Here is an 18,050-nt window from a genome sequence, read left to right on the forward strand (position 1 = left end):
CGTACTAGTGCCGTTAGAGAATGGAATGGGTTGCCTGAGTCAGCTAGGAAAACCAACGACTTAGCAGCGTTTAAGTCATTGATCAACATGCCTGACTAGATTGACACATGAAATAATATATATAAGAGGAGATAAGGAAACAGTTTGGGAGACACTGCTCTACCATATCATTTGAACATGTCTGATGTGTTCAGGAAACACACACATACACATACACATAATCAAACAAGCACAACACACATACTTTGAAGCATTGCAGCTAACTGAAAAGTCAGCTTTCTATTCTAAGACCAGCATCAAACTGCGCTAGCAAATAGCAGTGTAAGTTTGCTTTGAGCGATTCTTAGAAATCATATCTACGCAACGAACACCAGTTGATCTAAAGATTGAAAAGAATTTCCTCTTCACGCTTGAGTCTCACTTTAAAAGGAGACATTTTTTTTTGTTGTTGTTGTTATCCATAAGGTCAGACTACAGAAAATAATTAGTGCGTAAGAGGAAAAAATTTGGCCCCGAAAATATACAATTTCGTCTTGTGTTAGGTAAATCTGAAATATTCTTTTCAATGCAGAAATCTGTGCAGCTGCATAGTTTGTGATGATTTGCCAGGTAGGTTCTCACGGGAGCCAAAGTTTTATCTTTTAGAGGAGCTAAATGAGCTTAACTTCCCATTAGGGTGTGTAATATGCTGGGATTAGGTAAGCCATGTAAGGTGAATGCTAGTAGATCTACGTCTTCCATGTATATTTTTTTTGTCTAGAAGTTAAATTTATAGAATTCGTTTTCATTAAATACTTTTTAGTGGCCCCGCGAAAGGGCAATAGTCGCTTTAGTTTTGTGTGGTCTGTCTGTCCGTCCGTCATTCCCGTTTACATCATATAAACTAGAACTGTTATTGAAAATCTGATATCGTGATATTTTAACCTTGCAATGGCTACTGGTTTCTTTTCCAAAATCGAATTTAAAAAAAAATCACTATTTTTTACAACCACTGCCTCTAAAGAGTAAAATCCACAGGAGACTGTTTAATAAGGGAGATTATTATTTATCATATTAGTAACACATTTATGCAAATGGTTTTAGCTTATTTGTAAAAAAAAACATTTTTTACAAATTTATTTTATTTAATTTTAAATGAATTTTAGTCACACTAGCTAAACACATTTAAATAAAGCGTTTACTTTTTAAAAAAGAAAAACAAAAAATTTATTTAGGAAGTATATAAGTTGAATATAATTTAAAAAATAATTAATGAGTATTGTATAGTCTAACACAGTGGAATGTGCAATGTTACACCTACAGCAAAGTTTCTTTGTGGAGGTTTTGAATGAGAGATTGGCCCTTTACGAAACAATTAAATCGATAAGATAATCATTAAATAACATCAGTTAGGTCATGTTCACATTGACATATATCTTCACAACTATCAGTTCACTGAAAACATATGAATATTAACAATGCAATGATAATAACATTAATAAATCTCTGTGTCCTGTGGTATCAGTTCGTTAGTCGAACGAACAATACGACAGCATACACAACACTTTCGACAAACGCACGTCTCTTCTTATTGTATCAACGGTTGTAGTTGTTGATGGTTTGTAGTTCATAGTTTCTGATATTCTTTCTGAAAATCAGAACACCTGTCTTTTTACCTGATTGAGCCGAACATTTCGGGGGGCCGATTTTGAGTTTGCGTTTCTACACAAACTGTCTTTGTGACCTTGTTCTTTTTTTTTTCCATTGAGTCCGAATAGGTATGACATAAATTTCATTTAATGTTAGCATGTTTATTTTGTAAAATGCTTACATGTTTCGGATGTTCCTTCAGAGTTATGATAATTTACTTCCTAATCCAAATCTCCCGCAGGACGACAGGGGCTGGCGGCGGGAATGGTATGAACCCGGGACCATCGACAAGTCCGAAAGACAGTCCAGGGCGCATACAGCAACACCAGGCAATGTACAATAATGTACATTATTATGGGTTCTGTTTTTGCGCACTGTCTAATGCAGCGGTTCTCAACCTTTTAGTCTCGGCGACCCCTTTTTACAATCCCCCACTCTGCCGCGACCCCCCTCCCCCGCACACACACACAGCAATAGAAGAGTAGACAATAACAATCCATTTTTTCTAGGGTCTTAGGCGACCCCTGGCAAATCGTCAATCGACCCCCAAAGTGGTCGTGACCCACAGGCTGAGAACCCCTGGCCTAATGCTTCTACTTAATTCTGCACCTTTTTAATAAAGAAATGTGTACCTTCAGGACCAAAAGCTTCGAGTGCAAAGTTGGTATAATTTGATTAAGGATTTAGATGTTCCTGTTTGACTAGAGGACAAATCATGTGTACATTGATTTTAGGACCAAGTTGATCTCATTTGACTTTTGGACTAAATTGGTCTAATTTATGGACACAATTGGTGTAATTTGACTTTAGGAATAAATTTGTCTAATTTAAGTTAAGGACAAAGTTGGTCTAATTTGACTTTAGGACTTAATTGGTCTAATTTGACTTGAAGACCTAGTTTGTCTAGTTGATTAAAGTGATCTAATTTGACTTGAGGACTAGAGCTGGTCTAGTTTGACTTCAATACTTTAAGACTTATTGGTCTAGTCTGACATAGATCTGTAGACTAAAATTGTATAGTTTGACTTTAGGACGAACTTGGTCTAATTTGATTTGTGTACTTAGTTGGCCTAATTTGACATGAGGCATAAGTTGGTCTAATTTGACTTGAGAACTAAGTTGACCTTATTTGGCATGAGGACTAAATATGTCTAATTTGACCAGGGGCCTAAGTTGGTCTAATAGACTCAAGGACTAAATTGGTCTAATTTGACCTTAGGCATAAGTTGATGTAATTTGACCTGAGAACTAAGTTGCTCTAATTTGACCTGAGGCTTATGTTGGTCAAACAGACCTGAGGCCTAAGCTGGTCTAATAGACCCGAGGACTAAATTTGTCTAAGTTGACCTGAGGCATACATTGGTGTAATTTAACCTGAAGCATAACTTGGCTAATTTGAATTGATAACTAAGTTGACCTTATTTGACCTCAGACAAAAGTTGGCCTTGTTTGACCTAAGTACTAAGTTGGTCTTATTTGACCTGAGGACTAGGTTGGCCTAATTTGACCTGAGACATAAGTTGGTCTAATTTGACTTGAGAACTAAGTTGGCCTTTTTTTTACCTGAGGACTAAGTTGGTCTTAGTTGACCTGAGGATTAAGTTGGTCTAATTTGACCTGATGACTAAATTGGCCAAATTTTACATGATGACTAAGTTGATCTAATTTTACCCGAGGCATAAGTTGGTTTAATTTGACTTGAGAACTAAGTTGGCCTTATTTTACCCAATGACTTAGGTGGTCTAATTTGATCTGAGAGCAAAGGTAGTCTAATTTGACCTGAGAACTAAGTTGGTCTTATTTGACTTGATGACAAAGTTGGTCTAATTTCACCTGAGGCCTATGTTGGTTAAATACACCTGAGGCTTAGTTGGTCTAATGGACCTGAGGACTAAATTGGTCTAATTTGACCTGAGGCATAAGTTGGTCTAATTAAACCTGAGGCATAAGTTGATCTAATTTTACATGAGAACTAAGTTGACCTTATTTGACTTAAGGCCTAAGTTGGCTTTATTTGACTTGAGGACTAAGTTGGTCTAATTTGACCTGAGGACTATGTTGGCTTATTTGACCTGAGTAGAAAATTGGCCTAATTTTACATGAGGACTAAGTTGGTCTAATTTGACCTGAGGATTAAGTTGGTCTTATTTGACCTGAGGATTATGTTGGCTTAATTTGACCTGAAGATTAAGTTGGTCTAATTTGATCTGAGGATAAAGTTGGTCTTATTTAACCTGAGGATTAAGTTGGCTTAATTTGACAATCAGGACAAAGTTGGCCTAATTTGACAATCAGGACTAAGTTGGCCTAATTTGACAATCAGGACTAAGTTGGCCTAATTTGACAATCAGGACTAAGTTGGCCTAATTTGACAACCAGGACTAAGTTGGCCTAATTTGACAATCAGGACTAAGTTGGCCTAATTTGACAATCAGGACTAAGTTGGCCTAATTTGACAACCAGGACTAAGTTGGCCTAATTTGACAACCAGGACTAAGTTGGCCTAATTTGACAATCAGGACTAAGTCGGCCTAATTTGACAATCAGGACTAAGTCGGCCTAATTTGACAATCAGGACTAAGTTGGCCTAATTTGACAATCAGGACTAAGTTGGCCTAATTTGACAACCAGGACTAAGTTGGCCTAATTTGACAATCAGGACTAAGTTGGCCTAATTTGACAATCAGGACTAAGTTAGCCTAATTTGACAACCAGGACTAAGCTTGTTCTCTTTCGTTTGACCTGTTTTTCAACTCATTCTGCGCTTACGTTCTGAAAGTTCCATAACTCTGTGTACATTTACAATGTTTTCAACTCCTCTCTCTCTCTCTCTCTGTCTCTTTCCCTCTCTCTCTGCTAGTGCGTGCGTGTTTTGTGTGCGAGAATCGCTGGGGAAATATAGACCTATTTTTATTGTTTATGCATTCATGTGAGACAACTCTGGTCATTCGAGTGAAAAATTCAGATTCGGCAGAGTATTTATAAGTTTCAAAGATTCTAGATCTAAGACGTCAATGCGTAGGTTACAATGAGGCTAAACAAATAGCTTCTGCACTGGCATATTCATCTCTTTTAATGCACCGAACAGCAACAGAACAATGTGGTCTATCAATACCACGAATCTGAACTTGCTAGAAATGTCCCACGCGCTAACTAAATTTAGCATTTGGGAAAAAGCAAGGAATATAATCGTAATTAATGGCAAAAAAAAAAAAAAACAATAAATAAAAATAGAGATAAGATTTATTTAGCCCTAACGCTGGCTATCATACGGTCAATCTATTTTTCAAGATACGAAAAATTATTTTCATTGTTATTCGAAATTCGTACTACAAAATAAAACTAAATATTAACAAATTATTACCATTACTGGTTACTACCGATGCTTATTTAAAATGAAACCATTATTAGAAAGAAACACTATTCCATCTTCCGATTGCGCCAATAATACCATTACAGAATGCAATATAGGTTGCCCTAGTCAGCCAGGAAAACCAGTGACTTGTCAGAGTTTAAGTCATTGATTAAAATGCATGGCAAGATTGACCTAGGGTCACACGTAGGATGTAATCATCTTTTTTTTAAATTAATGTCTGTATTTTATAATAATAAGTTCATCCGCTATTTTTTTCTTAATATTCGAATCGTAAAAATTACACGTCTGCTTCAAAGATTTGTTTTTACTTTTTAATAAACTTAGGAAACATGGGCCGTTTTTGTGAAAGGTGTCTGCAGGGATATGGACTTAAAAACTGTTTGAAGAAGACATTTCCAAAGTCTATGTTTCTACTCGGCTCACTTATTTCAGAATAGTCGAATTTCTACTTTAGCGTAATGTTAGCAATTTTTGTTTGGCCAAAGAAAAAAAAGTCTTACACAAGACGTCTTACATAACTCGAGATGATCTTACGACAATCACGGCAATCACAGATGTATTGTGTGTTATATGTACCTGGAATGCCTTTCCCATAATAGTATTGGTCATTGGGGCCTCCAACTTTAATTAGACCTGCTTTTTTTTTTTTATAATTATGATGAAATTTTCGTTGTAGACGCCATGAGAATGCATTTTCTCATCCTTGAGTGCAAGAAAACAAAAAGAGAAAAAGATGCGTTAAAACGCCTGGAGAATGAATTTGTGAAGTTCAGTACGCAGGAAGACCTCCTTGCTTAATGGAGGTAGAACCTGCTGCCTCTTCATGACTACCTTCAGAAAGAGCCTTTTGTTATATTGTCATGAGGTGTATGATTGTGTGTGTGTGTGTGTTCCTACGGCGACGGCGGGAAGAAGTTAGAGATTGGTTCTGAATGATGCAAGATAGGTGGCAGTGTCGTCAGCGGTCTTAGTTAGGGGAGACGACTCCAGAATTCGAGACTGAAAAGAAGTGTTATTGTAAGGAGTTCGATTTTGTTCAGAATACCATTTTATATTATACTAAAGCCTACTAAATTAATTTCACTTTATCTCAAGTTGAATTTGTTTCCACTAAAATGAAAGTTATATGTACCTTTGTTATTTAAATTTTTTATAAGTGAAGATAGAATACACCTACACTACTCCCTTTAAAAAAAAAGATTTGCTTATATGACCATTGGTTTATATTTATGTTATTATATTCATGATTTTATATTTATATGTATGTTTTTATATTTATGTTTTATATTTATATTTATTTATGTTTTTATATTTATATTTATGTTTTTATATTTATATTTATTTTTTTTATATTTATGTTTTTATATTTATATATATATGTTTTTATATTTATATTTATGTTTTTATATTTATGTTTTTATATTTATGTTTTTATATTTATGTTTTTATATTTATGTTTTTATATTTATATTTATGTCTACATATTTGCTTTTTTTTCAATCGCAGTCTTGAAACTTTGCCGCACTCCAGTTTGGTAGCTTCCCCAGCCACCCAGGAGGCGAAAGGGGCGTGAACGAAATTTATTTTTTTCCTAGGAGGGCGCCACTGGTAGTTTTAAATACCCCGAAGCTATACTTTCAGACGAAAAAACTAAAAATTCTGGCCAGCGGTACTTTCGATAGTCTAATACTGTCTGGAAAGACAAAGATTATTATTAATCTGGATTTGTTACAAATTTAATTACATGATTGATCCAAACTAATTGATACAATTTGGCTAAAATAATCTTTGTTGTTTTTTTAAAAAGTATTTTGTATGTTTTTCCTGTTGTGTTCTTTTTATTTCACGCTTTACATTTTTTTTCCATCTCACAGAAACAAGAAAAACAGTCAACTGATCTTTGTTATAGATTGTCGCCCCTAGTTTTTGGAGATCAGATATTTGCCTAATGTTACATGTATAACAGACAGTTGCCAATTGTTCTTAAGTAGCATATAGTCAACTGCTCAATATTCTTCCAAAGTTGAAAGTTTAACATCGAATGCTGTAGCACCCATAGTATGCTGTAGCAGCCATCGTACGCTGTAGCAGCCATCAAAAGCTGCAACACTATTGTATGCTGTAGCACCAATCGTATGCTGTAGCACCCATTGTATGCTGCAACACCTATCGTATGCTGAAGCACTCATCGTATGCTGTAGCACCCATCGTATGCTGTAGCAGCCCTCGAAAGCTGCAACACCATTGTATGCTGTAAAACCGATAGTAAGCTGTAGCACCCATCGTATGCTGTGGCACCCTTCGATATCACATCATGGCACATTATCGGAACAGGATGACACATTCGTCCCTGCAATTTGTGGAACGGGGAGAGCGAAGGAGTAAGTTGGTAGGAAGCTTCCCGGAGGTCGACACTCATCACCTCTCCCACTTCAAGCCAGCAATGCATCCAACAGGTAATTGTATCCTATGAATAGACGGACGTTCACCTACTTCCCCTTCACGTATCCTTTAGTCTGTTGGGGGCACCGCACACAACCTGTCAACCGTGTTTCTCCATTCCTCTCAGTCCCTTGCCTTGGACAGAATTTCATTCACTTCCCATCACTTTCTACGTCTTCTTCTTCTTCTTCCTGGTACGAATCCCTGTAGGAATGTCTTCGCGAGCCCGGAAAACCTTGTGACATGGCCGTAGACGGCTATTAAAAGGCCTAAATCGTGCAGCTGGTGACAAGGCTGAATGACTAGCAATAGTGACCATGTCCACGTCTCGTCAAGACTGCTTAGCAAAAAACGCTGATGCAATATGTCAAAACTGGTTAGCGCTTGGCGAAGCACGAATGATTTCTATAAGAGTTTCAAAATAACATTTGGAAACAAGTCACACTTTAGAGCTTGCAAGAAGGCCTCTCCACTAACACGCGCTCTATTGGTCCTCTTGATCCACTAACACGCGCTCTATTGGTCCTCTTGATCCACTAACTCGATACACTAACTCGATACACTAACTCGATACACTAACTCGATCCACTAACCAGTGGCGCGTAGCTAGTGATTGGGAGATTTGGTTGGGGGGGGGGGGAGGACTTGACCTTTCTAGGTTCCCCTGCATTTTGAAATTCGTCATCATGACATGAGATAAGGCACTTAATACATATATAAGTCTAAATTACAGTAGGCCTATATAAGTAAAAGTTAACAAAAAAATTATCATTAAGGCTCTTTTCATGAATAATACCGTTGTTTATTGGCGAGATCATGCACAAGTGACACATCTCAATGGACCTCATTCAACAATCGTAAACAAACAACATTTAGCCACGTGATTTTCTATTTCTTCTATTACAATTTACGCAATCCATAAAGGCTGTCACCTGATACGTTTTTTTTTTCATTGTTTTATCAATATTGTCAGGTGGCTAAATGTTGTTTGTTCACGACGTAACATTCAACGTAAAGATAGGGAATTTATTTTCAAGTTGGTGGCCCGGGAGCTTTCGAAAAAAAAAATTGGAACCCCCTCCCCCCCACCATAGCTACGCCTCTGCCACTAACAATTGATCCACTAACAAACGTTCCAACAAGCTCTTGTGATTACTCACGCTGAATGACTAGAAAATAGTGACCGTGTCCACGTCTCGTATCCTCGTCAAGACTACCTAGCAAAAAACGCTGATGCACTATGTCCAAACTGGTTAGCGCTAAAACTACGCTAGCTACGCCACTGGAATAATAATTGATCCACTAACACACGTTCCAACAAGCCATTTCTGGCGATTACTCACGCTACACCGCCTTTGAGTAAAAGCAACAACATGAGCGTATGGTAGAGCTATATTCGAGATTACCTTGCTCTGTCACTCCCCCCCCCCCTAATTCTTTCACTGTACCACAAGAGCCGCCCGGGTTTCTGCCATAAAATGGCCCCCCCTTGAGGGACAATGTGTGGATAGTGACAAGTTTGTAGAGGGGCTCTCTTTCATCCCCAACAAGTCTTTGGACTCGGTCCTTAGGCACCTCAAAGGGGTTTTGTTTTGCCTCTTGGCCTAATTGTCAACTCTAAGGATTTTTTTCCACCGACCTGGGAGCAGGTACAACAAGTCTAATAGCAGCTTTAAATACTTTGTGTATATTTACTTTAGATATTACAAGCTTCCTAAATCGACCACCAATGGCTATGTCTGCACTTCTTCTTCTTCTTCATCGTTCTCATTGTTATGTTGGAGTGTTCATATGACTAGACCAATACATGAGATGAACTGCGCAGTGGTTTCCAAATGAGGGAGCTCTCCATATAGTTTTCTTTCTATTGGGGTGATTTGGGGCCAATGTCTTATACGGGCCTCTTGGTAAAGAGAGCAGTTTTGGAGGACGTGGTCGATGTCTGCACTGAAAGTGGCAAAATATGTAGGTCGCAGCCACGTGTAATACTTCATTCCTCATTAAACTTCGGACCCGAAGACAAGCCTTATTATGAACTTCCTAAGGCACAAACAGCTATAATAAACCAACACCTGCACATTCCTCGTCCCATATGCTAGGACAAATTTGTACAAACACTCCTTCTTCCCTAGTGCTATTAGAGCATGGAATGGGTTGCCTGAGCCAGGAAGGAAAACCAGTGACTTGGCAGAATTTAAGTCATTGGTTAATATGCATGACTAAATGCATGACGCGTAGGACGTAATCATCTTCTTGTTTGAAGTAACGTCTGTATTATATAAGATAAGATAAGATACTGTCTCCTCAACGCTACTTAAAGCCACAGACATATTATTAAAGATGACTATCTCTTATGATGATAATGATGCTATTATAATAGTCTCTCTGTACCGCAGGGGATCATTCAGAGCAGCACTTGCCAAGCTCGAAAACGAAAGAACGAGAGCTGACAGAAAAAGATCTAAAGTGGAAACTCAAATACGCTCACTTGTACCCAAAGTAAGTCAATAATAATCGATCATTCGTTTTGCTGGTAGTGTTGACAGTTTATAAAAGTCTTTGAAAGTAAAGTTCCCCTTTCAGACCTTGCGATTTAGGGCAGATAATGTTAAGGTGGATGAGTGGTTTGGCTTCCGAACCTTGTGTCCTGGGTTCGAATCTCGGTTAAAATTTTGAATTTTTAAAAATTTCTAGGGTGCCCCTGTCCAACCAACTCAAATGGGTACCTGACTTTAGTTGGGGAAAGGAAAGCCGTTGGTCGTTGTGCTGGCCACATGACACCCTACTTTTAAACCGTTGGCCAAAAGAAACTGATGACTTTTTTTTTACTTTTTTATATGTTAGAATAATTTCCAATCCTAAACCAAACTTTTTTTTTAATAATAAGGCCTAAATAAGATGAATGGGTTGCCTGAATCAGCCAGGAAAACCAACGACTAAGCAGAGTTTAAGTCATTGATTAACATTGATTGGACTGTCTGTAATATATAAGATAGAAAGGGGTTAGAAGATGCTTTAAGATGCCAACTATCATGTACAAAGTATTATAAAGAGTCACATTTAATATTAAAACCAAAAATATGTTAACATTTAAATCACGAGATCGTATAATGGGGTGGTTGTAGGATGAAGTGTCTGGCTGCCGAATTGAATGGTCTGATGTTCGAGCCCGTAAAACGACTGGGGGTTTTAAACATCGGGTTTTTATAGGGCGCCCTTAAGTCTAATTGGTACCTGAGATTAGTTTGGGAAAGTAAAGGTGGTTGCTCGTTGTGCTGGCCACTCGACACCCGCGTTAACCATCTGAAATAGAAACAGGTGAGCTTTAGGCCTATATAATCTATACACACACACACACACATATATATATATATATATATATATATATATATATATATATATATACAGTTCTTTGGCTTTGTTATTGTGTAGAACCAATTGGATGAAGGAGATTAGGCGTGTGACCAATGCCAATGTAAAAACCTACGCTCTTGTTCTACGAAGTCTTCCAGAGTCCCCAATGAATATGCCAGAAAAGATTTTATTAAACAGGTAAGTTGGCAGCTAGACTATATTTTGTTTTTCTATACGATAAAGCCATAACCCCAGGACAAAATAGCCTTAACTCTTTCTCTCCCAACTGACGATACCAGCGTTGATTCCACCAAAATCTGGTAAATAATTACGGAGAGAAAGAGTTAAATGACTCATTGTGATGAAATACTTTGTTTGAATTTCAGACAGTTGAAAGACGCTATTAAACATGGCGTTGGCTCCAGGAAGTACCACAACATCAGACATTCCATCAAGGTCGTTGCAGACGCCAGCCAGAAATTGCAGCGGAATACTTCGAATTCTTTTGGTTTCAGAGGAAGTGGATTCTCTCCCTTGGTACTCTGGGGAGACACCATTGGCAAAATTACCGGTAACTTTAAGTGCTCGCTTGTGTTTGCGTTAGATCAATTCAAATGTCATTCTTTAAATGTGGGTTCCAGGTGGCTGAGTGGTAAAGCACTTGGCTTCCAAACCGAGAGGTCTTTGGTTTGAATCTTCGTTAACTCTTTCTCTCCGTAATCATTTACCACATTTTGGTGGAATCAACGCTGATATCGTCAGTTAGGAGAGAAAGAGTTAAGGCTGGGATTTTGAATTCTGAGATTTTAGAGCGCCCCTGACTCCAACCAACTTCGAAGGGTACCCGACGTTGGTTTGGGGAAAGTGAATGCGCAATCTTTATAAGAGTATGTTATCACAACATTCGCGTACTAAGCGGCAGCCCCAATGTTACTAGTCAACCTTTCAATAGTAACTGTTATGTTTCAATGTTTGTTTATTTGGGATTCCTATCCTAAATAGGTCTTTTCAATTTCAAAAGAATATAAGAAAATTGACGTAACTACTAGATGCGTAATCGATAAAACTACATAGGCAAGAAAGTGTTTAGGTCTAAGAAAAATTTTTTTTTTACAAAGCTTATATCAGCTCACTTTGTACTGTTACGAGTCCTAATGACTATAACAAAAGGGGGAAAAAGTTGGGATTTTATCGGGTATTTCCGTAGAGACGTGACGGATCTTTTAAAAACATAGAACGGAAATAGAGACTCAACGGACAGTAGGTCGAAGGAAGACCGACTTGTGATCTAGATTTAATAGATAGAGATGACGTAGACCGCAGTGGCGTAGCTAGGGTGGGGGAGGAGGGCCCTCTCTTAAAAAGGGGGGGGGGCCCAAATGAGTGTTTTTTTTTATTAAATACTAGATATTACGCAAAATGCAGGGGCCCCCCAAAGAGGTCAAGCCCCCGGGCCCCCTAATAATGGAAAATTCCTAGCTACGCCCCTGGTAGACTGAGCCGTTATTCTCTAATACATTGTTGTTAAAGTTAACATCTGGATTTATTCAATCTATTTATTAATTATTATGTTGGATGTGTTAGCACCGAGCTCGATCTACACACAAATACAATCTTGATCAACCAAATACATCAACAGAAATGAATTAATTATTTTGTTTGACATCTTGAACAAAGGGAAGACATCGTACTTGGCACATGTGAAGGTATACGTTGGATTAGTCCCCTTGAGGAATCTCCAACCCTGAATGACTAAATGTTTTTTTTTTTATGCCTTTATGTAAAACGGTCATGCGGCATGCAAAAAACGGGCATTCCATCTTCCCTCCCCCTTTCACAACTGGTCCAGACAAGTGATAGGACCATAGCGCATTGAGAAAGCTAAAAGCTAAACAAAAGAATTGGTAAGACTATTTCTAATCGGAAAGATTTATATGTCTAGGTCAATAAACCGTCAATGCTACATATAATTATGACTGATCGAAATTGATACAATTACATGTAATATAAGCTTTTTTTTAAATAGTATTTTATATAGTGTTTTTTTTTTAATTGTTTCCCCTTTAAAATTGATTTTACATTTAATTGAACTGATTCGTTTTTTTTTTCAACAGCTAACTTTGGAACCAACGTGGCTTCGTATTTCTCTTTTCTGCGCTTTCTGGTCCTTCTCAATACCCTGATGTGCATTCTTATGTTCTGCTTTGTCTCACTACCCCAGGTAAGCCTCTTAATGACAGCAATAAGAGTCGTGCCAGCTTTATTTAAATCCATACTCTCTGTGACCCACCCCTCTCCGCTTAGTTTTGACGTAGCTTACATCAACTCACTCTGCCTGTCTGTGTGTCTGTCTATATGTGTGTCAGTCTATCTGTGTGTGTATATATGAGTGTCTGTCTATCTGTGTGTCTGTCTATCTGTGTGTCTATATATATGAGTGTCTGTCTATATGTGTGTCTGTCTATATGTGTGTCTGTCTATATGTGTGTCTGTCTATCTGTGTGTCTGTCTATCTGTGTGTCTATATATATATATATATGAGTGTCTGTCTATCTGTGTGTCTGTCTATCTGTGTGTCTGTCTATCTGTGTGTCTGTCTATCTGTGTGTCTGTCTATCTGTGTGTCTATCTATATGTGTGTCTGTCTATATGTGTGTCAGCCTATATGTGTGTCAGCCTATATGTGTGTCTATATATATGAGTGTCTGTCTATCTGTGTGTATGTCTATCTGTGTGTCTATCTATCTGTGTGTCTGTCTATCTGTGTGTCTGTCAATCTGTGTGTCAGTCTATCTGTGTGTCTATATATATATATATATATATATGAGTGTCTGTCTATCTGTGTGTCTATCTATCTGTGTGTCTGTCTATCTGTGTGTCTGTCTATCTGTGTGTCTATCTATATATGTGTCAGTCTATCTGTGTGTCTATATATATGAGTGTCTGTCTATCTGTGTGTCTATCTATATGTGTGTTAGTCTATCTGTGTGTCTATATATATGAGTGTCTATCTATATGTGTGTCTGTCTATATGTGTGTCAGCCTATATGTGTGTCAGCCTATATGTGTGTCTATATATATGAGTGTCTGTCTATCTGTGCGTATGTCTATCTGTGTGTCTATCTATCTGTGTGTCTGTCTATCTGTGTGTCTATCTATCTGTGTGTCAGTCTATCTGTGTGTCTGTCTATATGCGTGTCTCTCTCTCTCTCTCTATATATATATATATATATATATATATATATATATATGAGTGTCTGTCTATCTGTGTGTCTATCTATCTGTGTGTCTGTCTATCTGTGTGTCTGTCTATCTGTGTGTCTATCTATATATGTGTCAGTCTATCTGTGTGTCTATATATATGAGTGTCTGTCTATCTGTGTGTCTATCTATATGTGTGTTAGTCTATCTGTGTGTCTATATATATGAGTGTCTATCTATATGTGTGTCTGTCTATATGTGTGTCAGCCTATATGTGTGTCAGCCTATATGTGTGTCTATATATATGAGTGTCTGTCTATCTGTGCGTATGTCTATCTGTGTGTCTATCTATCTGTGTGTCTGTCTATCTGTGTGTCTGTCTATCTGTGTGTCAGTCTATCTGTGTGTCTGTCTATATGCGTGTCTATATATATATATATATATATATATATATATATATATATATATATATATATATATATATATATATATATATATATATATATGAGTGTCTGTCTATCTGTGTGTCTATCTATCTGTGTGCCTGTCTATCTGTGTGTCTGTCTATCTGTGTGTCTGTCTATCTGTGTGTCTATCTATACATGTGTCATTCTATCTGTGTGTCTATATATATGAGTGTCTGTCTATCTGTGTGTCTATCTATATGTGTGTTAGTCTATCTGTGTGTCTATATATATGAGTGTCTGTCTATCTGTGTGTGGCCAAAGGTGTGTACACGTTATTTCTCCGACACCGATTAGAGCTGGGTGAACGCAAAGACGTCCTAACGAAATTAAACATGTCAGGCTTCACCAGGATTCGAACCCAGGATCCCTTTCCCCCCCCCCCCCCTCGGTTGGAAAGCTTTACATATCAACCACCATGCCTTCATACTAATTGTCTTGTTGGAAAAACTCCCATCGGAAAAGAAAAATGCATTCTAACCAATGGTTCTGCTAGAAGGCCTCCTCTCAACTATAAATCAAGCAATTAAAAAAAAATTACTAGTTTTTAAAAACCAAAGCTTATCAAAGGGGACATAACCACCAATTACTACTATTTTCAGAAAACTACACGGTTTAGCTCCATTAGCTATATAAAACAAAATTTATTAATTAGTACTAAATGATTAACTAACTGGTTAATTTACGGATTGATTCGTGTATTGTTATCGAATATGAATAATTATGCAAACTTGATCCTAGAATAAGAAGTGGGAGAACGAACGTGTCAAAACGTAATAAGGGGACTAAATCCATATATATTGTCGTAACTCCAGTGGCGGACCGAAAGGGTTAATGTGTGTGCGGCCTACTGATACACACGACTCAGGCCAATCACACAGGTCAACGGGTCAACGGCTGTTGAACAAGGGACATTACTGCATGTACACGCAAGTATGAACTGTGTTGTGGTCATGTCGAGAGACAGTGTGTAAGAAAAAAACAGTTGAGTCCAGGACAGCAAGGCAGTAAGAACTTGTGGTACCTTTGAGTCCTCGAGAATGTAGCTGTACGAGCTAGAGAGACCTGTAATGTTTAGTTAGGCAGTTCTGTTAAGTTCAAGAAAGCATTTGTTTGTTTGTTTGTTTGTTGTAAAATGTTTTACATGTTTCGGATGTTGAAGATAGTTTACTTCCTAGTCCAAACCTCCCGCAGGACGACGGGGGATGGGAGTGGGCAAGGTTTGAACCCTCGACGGTCGATAAATCCGAACGACAGTCCAGCGCACAAACCGCACTACCAGTCAGCCATCCATTTGAAGTTATTGTAGCCAATTGTGTTGAATTGGCTGTCGATGTAATTGTAATTAAAACGTAACTTTGTTACTTGTAACTCTTGTTGTCAAGTTTTTGTGTTAGATGTGCTGTGTTGTGTTTAGCAGTGTTTACAGAAGGCCTGGTAAAGAAGATCGCAACAATATATATATATATATATATATATATATATATATATATATTGTAATAACTTAAGTGAGGCAACTCAACGACGACATAGACAAACACAAAGGGCATCTGCCTTGAGCACAGCATCTCCATATTGGCTCTCTACTTGGGCGGAAATCGTTAGTCTCTTATGTCAACATCCGACTTGTTTGGTCACAGATAGTGCGCACCTTCTTTCTGCACTATCTCGGATGGCGGTGCGCATGGCAAAGTCATAACAATATATATATATATATATATATATATATATTTATTTATTTATTTATTTATATATTTCTGATTTTGAAATCAAACAAAATAAATAATCGCCCTCAAATTTTTACTATTAATAATAATATTTTGTATAGTTAATACTTTTTTTTTTATAGGAGACCTCAGAATTTGCGCTATTCAATTTTAGCTTTCTCATCATAGGAATCTTTGGGCCTTAATTAAGCCTCTTTTCTTTGCCTCTTTTTTAGGCTTCATATGCCACTTTTGTGGGCTTTTTTTTAAATTTTTTTAATTTTTATTTTGATTTGTAACTTCTCATAATTCACAAGTATTAAATCATAAACAATTGAAAAGTGATTAACCTAAATATATAATAGTAATAGAAATATTATTTAATAGCAAAGACATACTACCTAACTATTGAAACCACCAGAGACAGAAAAATGATACAAGGATCCTCTACCCCAGAACAATCAACACAATATAAAATATCCCTGACCCCCAACACCCCATTTCTGGAATACTGTCCGAGTATTTTACAGGCATATGAAAATCAAACTATATATTTCTCTACCCTAAAATCAATAATTTTCCTAAATGTCAATTCTTATTGAGTAGGATCAAACACTTTATTATTATGTAGAGCTTTGAGCCAGCTAGCCCAAACAAGATTCCTGTATTCGGAAACAATAATCAAGTTGAAGTTATTTACAATTTTATTTTTTAGTTTTGGCAGCTTGTTTAAAACAATAGACAAGTTAACATTTACATAGTTGCCACAGTTAGTTTCTAATAAGTCCCTTACAGTACTTTTAACTTTTCAAGATGGCATAATAAGCCATAATTTACATTCACGGTCATTTGCCCGTTTTGTAACCATAGGGGTCATCCCAAAGATAAGTCTATAACTTATCTCTCTAGCTTTTGGTGGGATATGTTTGCTGTGTAGGTTTATGAATGTGTCCTTGAATTCTGTCACCCCAAGAACTCTCCCCCACTTAATCCTATTCACTAGGCTTTCATGTAACAGCTTTTTAAGTGTTGTGTATGATTCTTTAGTTTTGTTGTGTATTAAAGTTCATTACCAGGTAAAATGCTTGAAATATTGAAATAAATATTCTGTAAAATGGATGAGTGACTGTACCAAAATTTTGAGGAGTATCATTGTGTCTCCATAAAGAAACTTAAATTTCACGATCAAGCGTGAGTGAAAATTAAGAAAATAAGTTTTCACATTTCTTAAGTAGAATTTTCCAGATTTATTTATGGTTTTAAAACTTTGAATAATGCTGTTTTATTACATTTCTTCCAACAGATAATCACTCTGGAAGTCAATGATGACAACATTTCCGGTTTCTTTGTAAGTGCTTGTTGTTATTATCATGTTCGTCCATCTGTCCGTTCTTGAATAAACGTATTTATATATACATTACAAATTTGTATCCAGATGAAACTATCCAGCACCATATTTTTCTATGGCGCCTACAGTAACTCCAGCATTGAGCACGGTCCCAGCAAGTACAATAGACCACTGGCCTACTTGACCACCTGGAGTTGCGCCAACTTACTGGCTGTATTGATTATTGTCATAAGGTATCTGAGTACATAGTAGTTGTTATATGTTCAGATCTAGTTTTTATGAGTTTAACCTAGCTTGTATGCGTTTAGACCTACTTTTGAGGTCTAGGCCTAGTTTTATGGGTTTAGATCTTGCTTTTATGGGCTCAGGCCTAGCTTTTATAGGTTTATTCTTAGCCTAGCTTAGACCTAGCTGGTATGGGCTCAGACCTAGATTTTATGGTCTCAGGTCTAGTTCTTATGGGTTCAAACCTATGAAAACTATGAAAATATATCTCGATGTTTTCAATTTCAATTATCTGTCAGACCTAG

The 18,050-nt window shown here is 37.2% G+C and overlaps 1 protein-coding gene across 4 annotated transcripts in view; it reads left to right on the forward strand.

The window, feature by feature from the left end:
- The first annotated feature begins 476 nt into the window (after positions 1 to 476).
- The window catches only part of LOC106052977 (uncharacterized), a 42,544-nt gene continuing 24,970 nt past the window's right edge, over positions 477 to 18,050 (forward strand). The window contains exons 1-8 of one of the 4 annotated variants that reach the window (XM_056012322.1): positions 477 to 609; positions 6,880 to 7,461; positions 9,844 to 9,946; positions 10,880 to 10,999; positions 11,188 to 11,372; positions 12,916 to 13,022; positions 17,476 to 17,520; positions 17,608 to 17,753. In XM_056012322.1, coding sequence (XP_055868297.1) covers positions 7,320 to 7,461; positions 9,844 to 9,946; positions 10,880 to 10,999; positions 11,188 to 11,372; positions 12,916 to 13,022; positions 17,476 to 17,520; positions 17,608 to 17,753 — 848 coding nt within the window. In that variant the 5' untranslated portion in view covers positions 477 to 609; positions 6,880 to 7,319. Of the gene's footprint in view, positions 713 to 6,879; positions 7,462 to 9,843; positions 9,947 to 10,879; positions 11,000 to 11,187; positions 11,373 to 12,915; positions 13,023 to 17,475; positions 17,521 to 17,607; positions 17,754 to 18,050 lie in introns of all 4 variants that reach the window. The other 3 variants (XM_056012320.1, XM_056012321.1, XM_056012324.1) reach the window with 3 other exon arrangements.

The sequence above is a fragment of the Biomphalaria glabrata genome, chromosome 15 (genome assembly GCF_947242115.1).
Source record: "Biomphalaria glabrata chromosome 15, xgBioGlab47.1, whole genome shotgun sequence".
NCBI lineage: Eukaryota > Metazoa > Mollusca > Gastropoda > Planorbidae > Biomphalaria > Biomphalaria glabrata.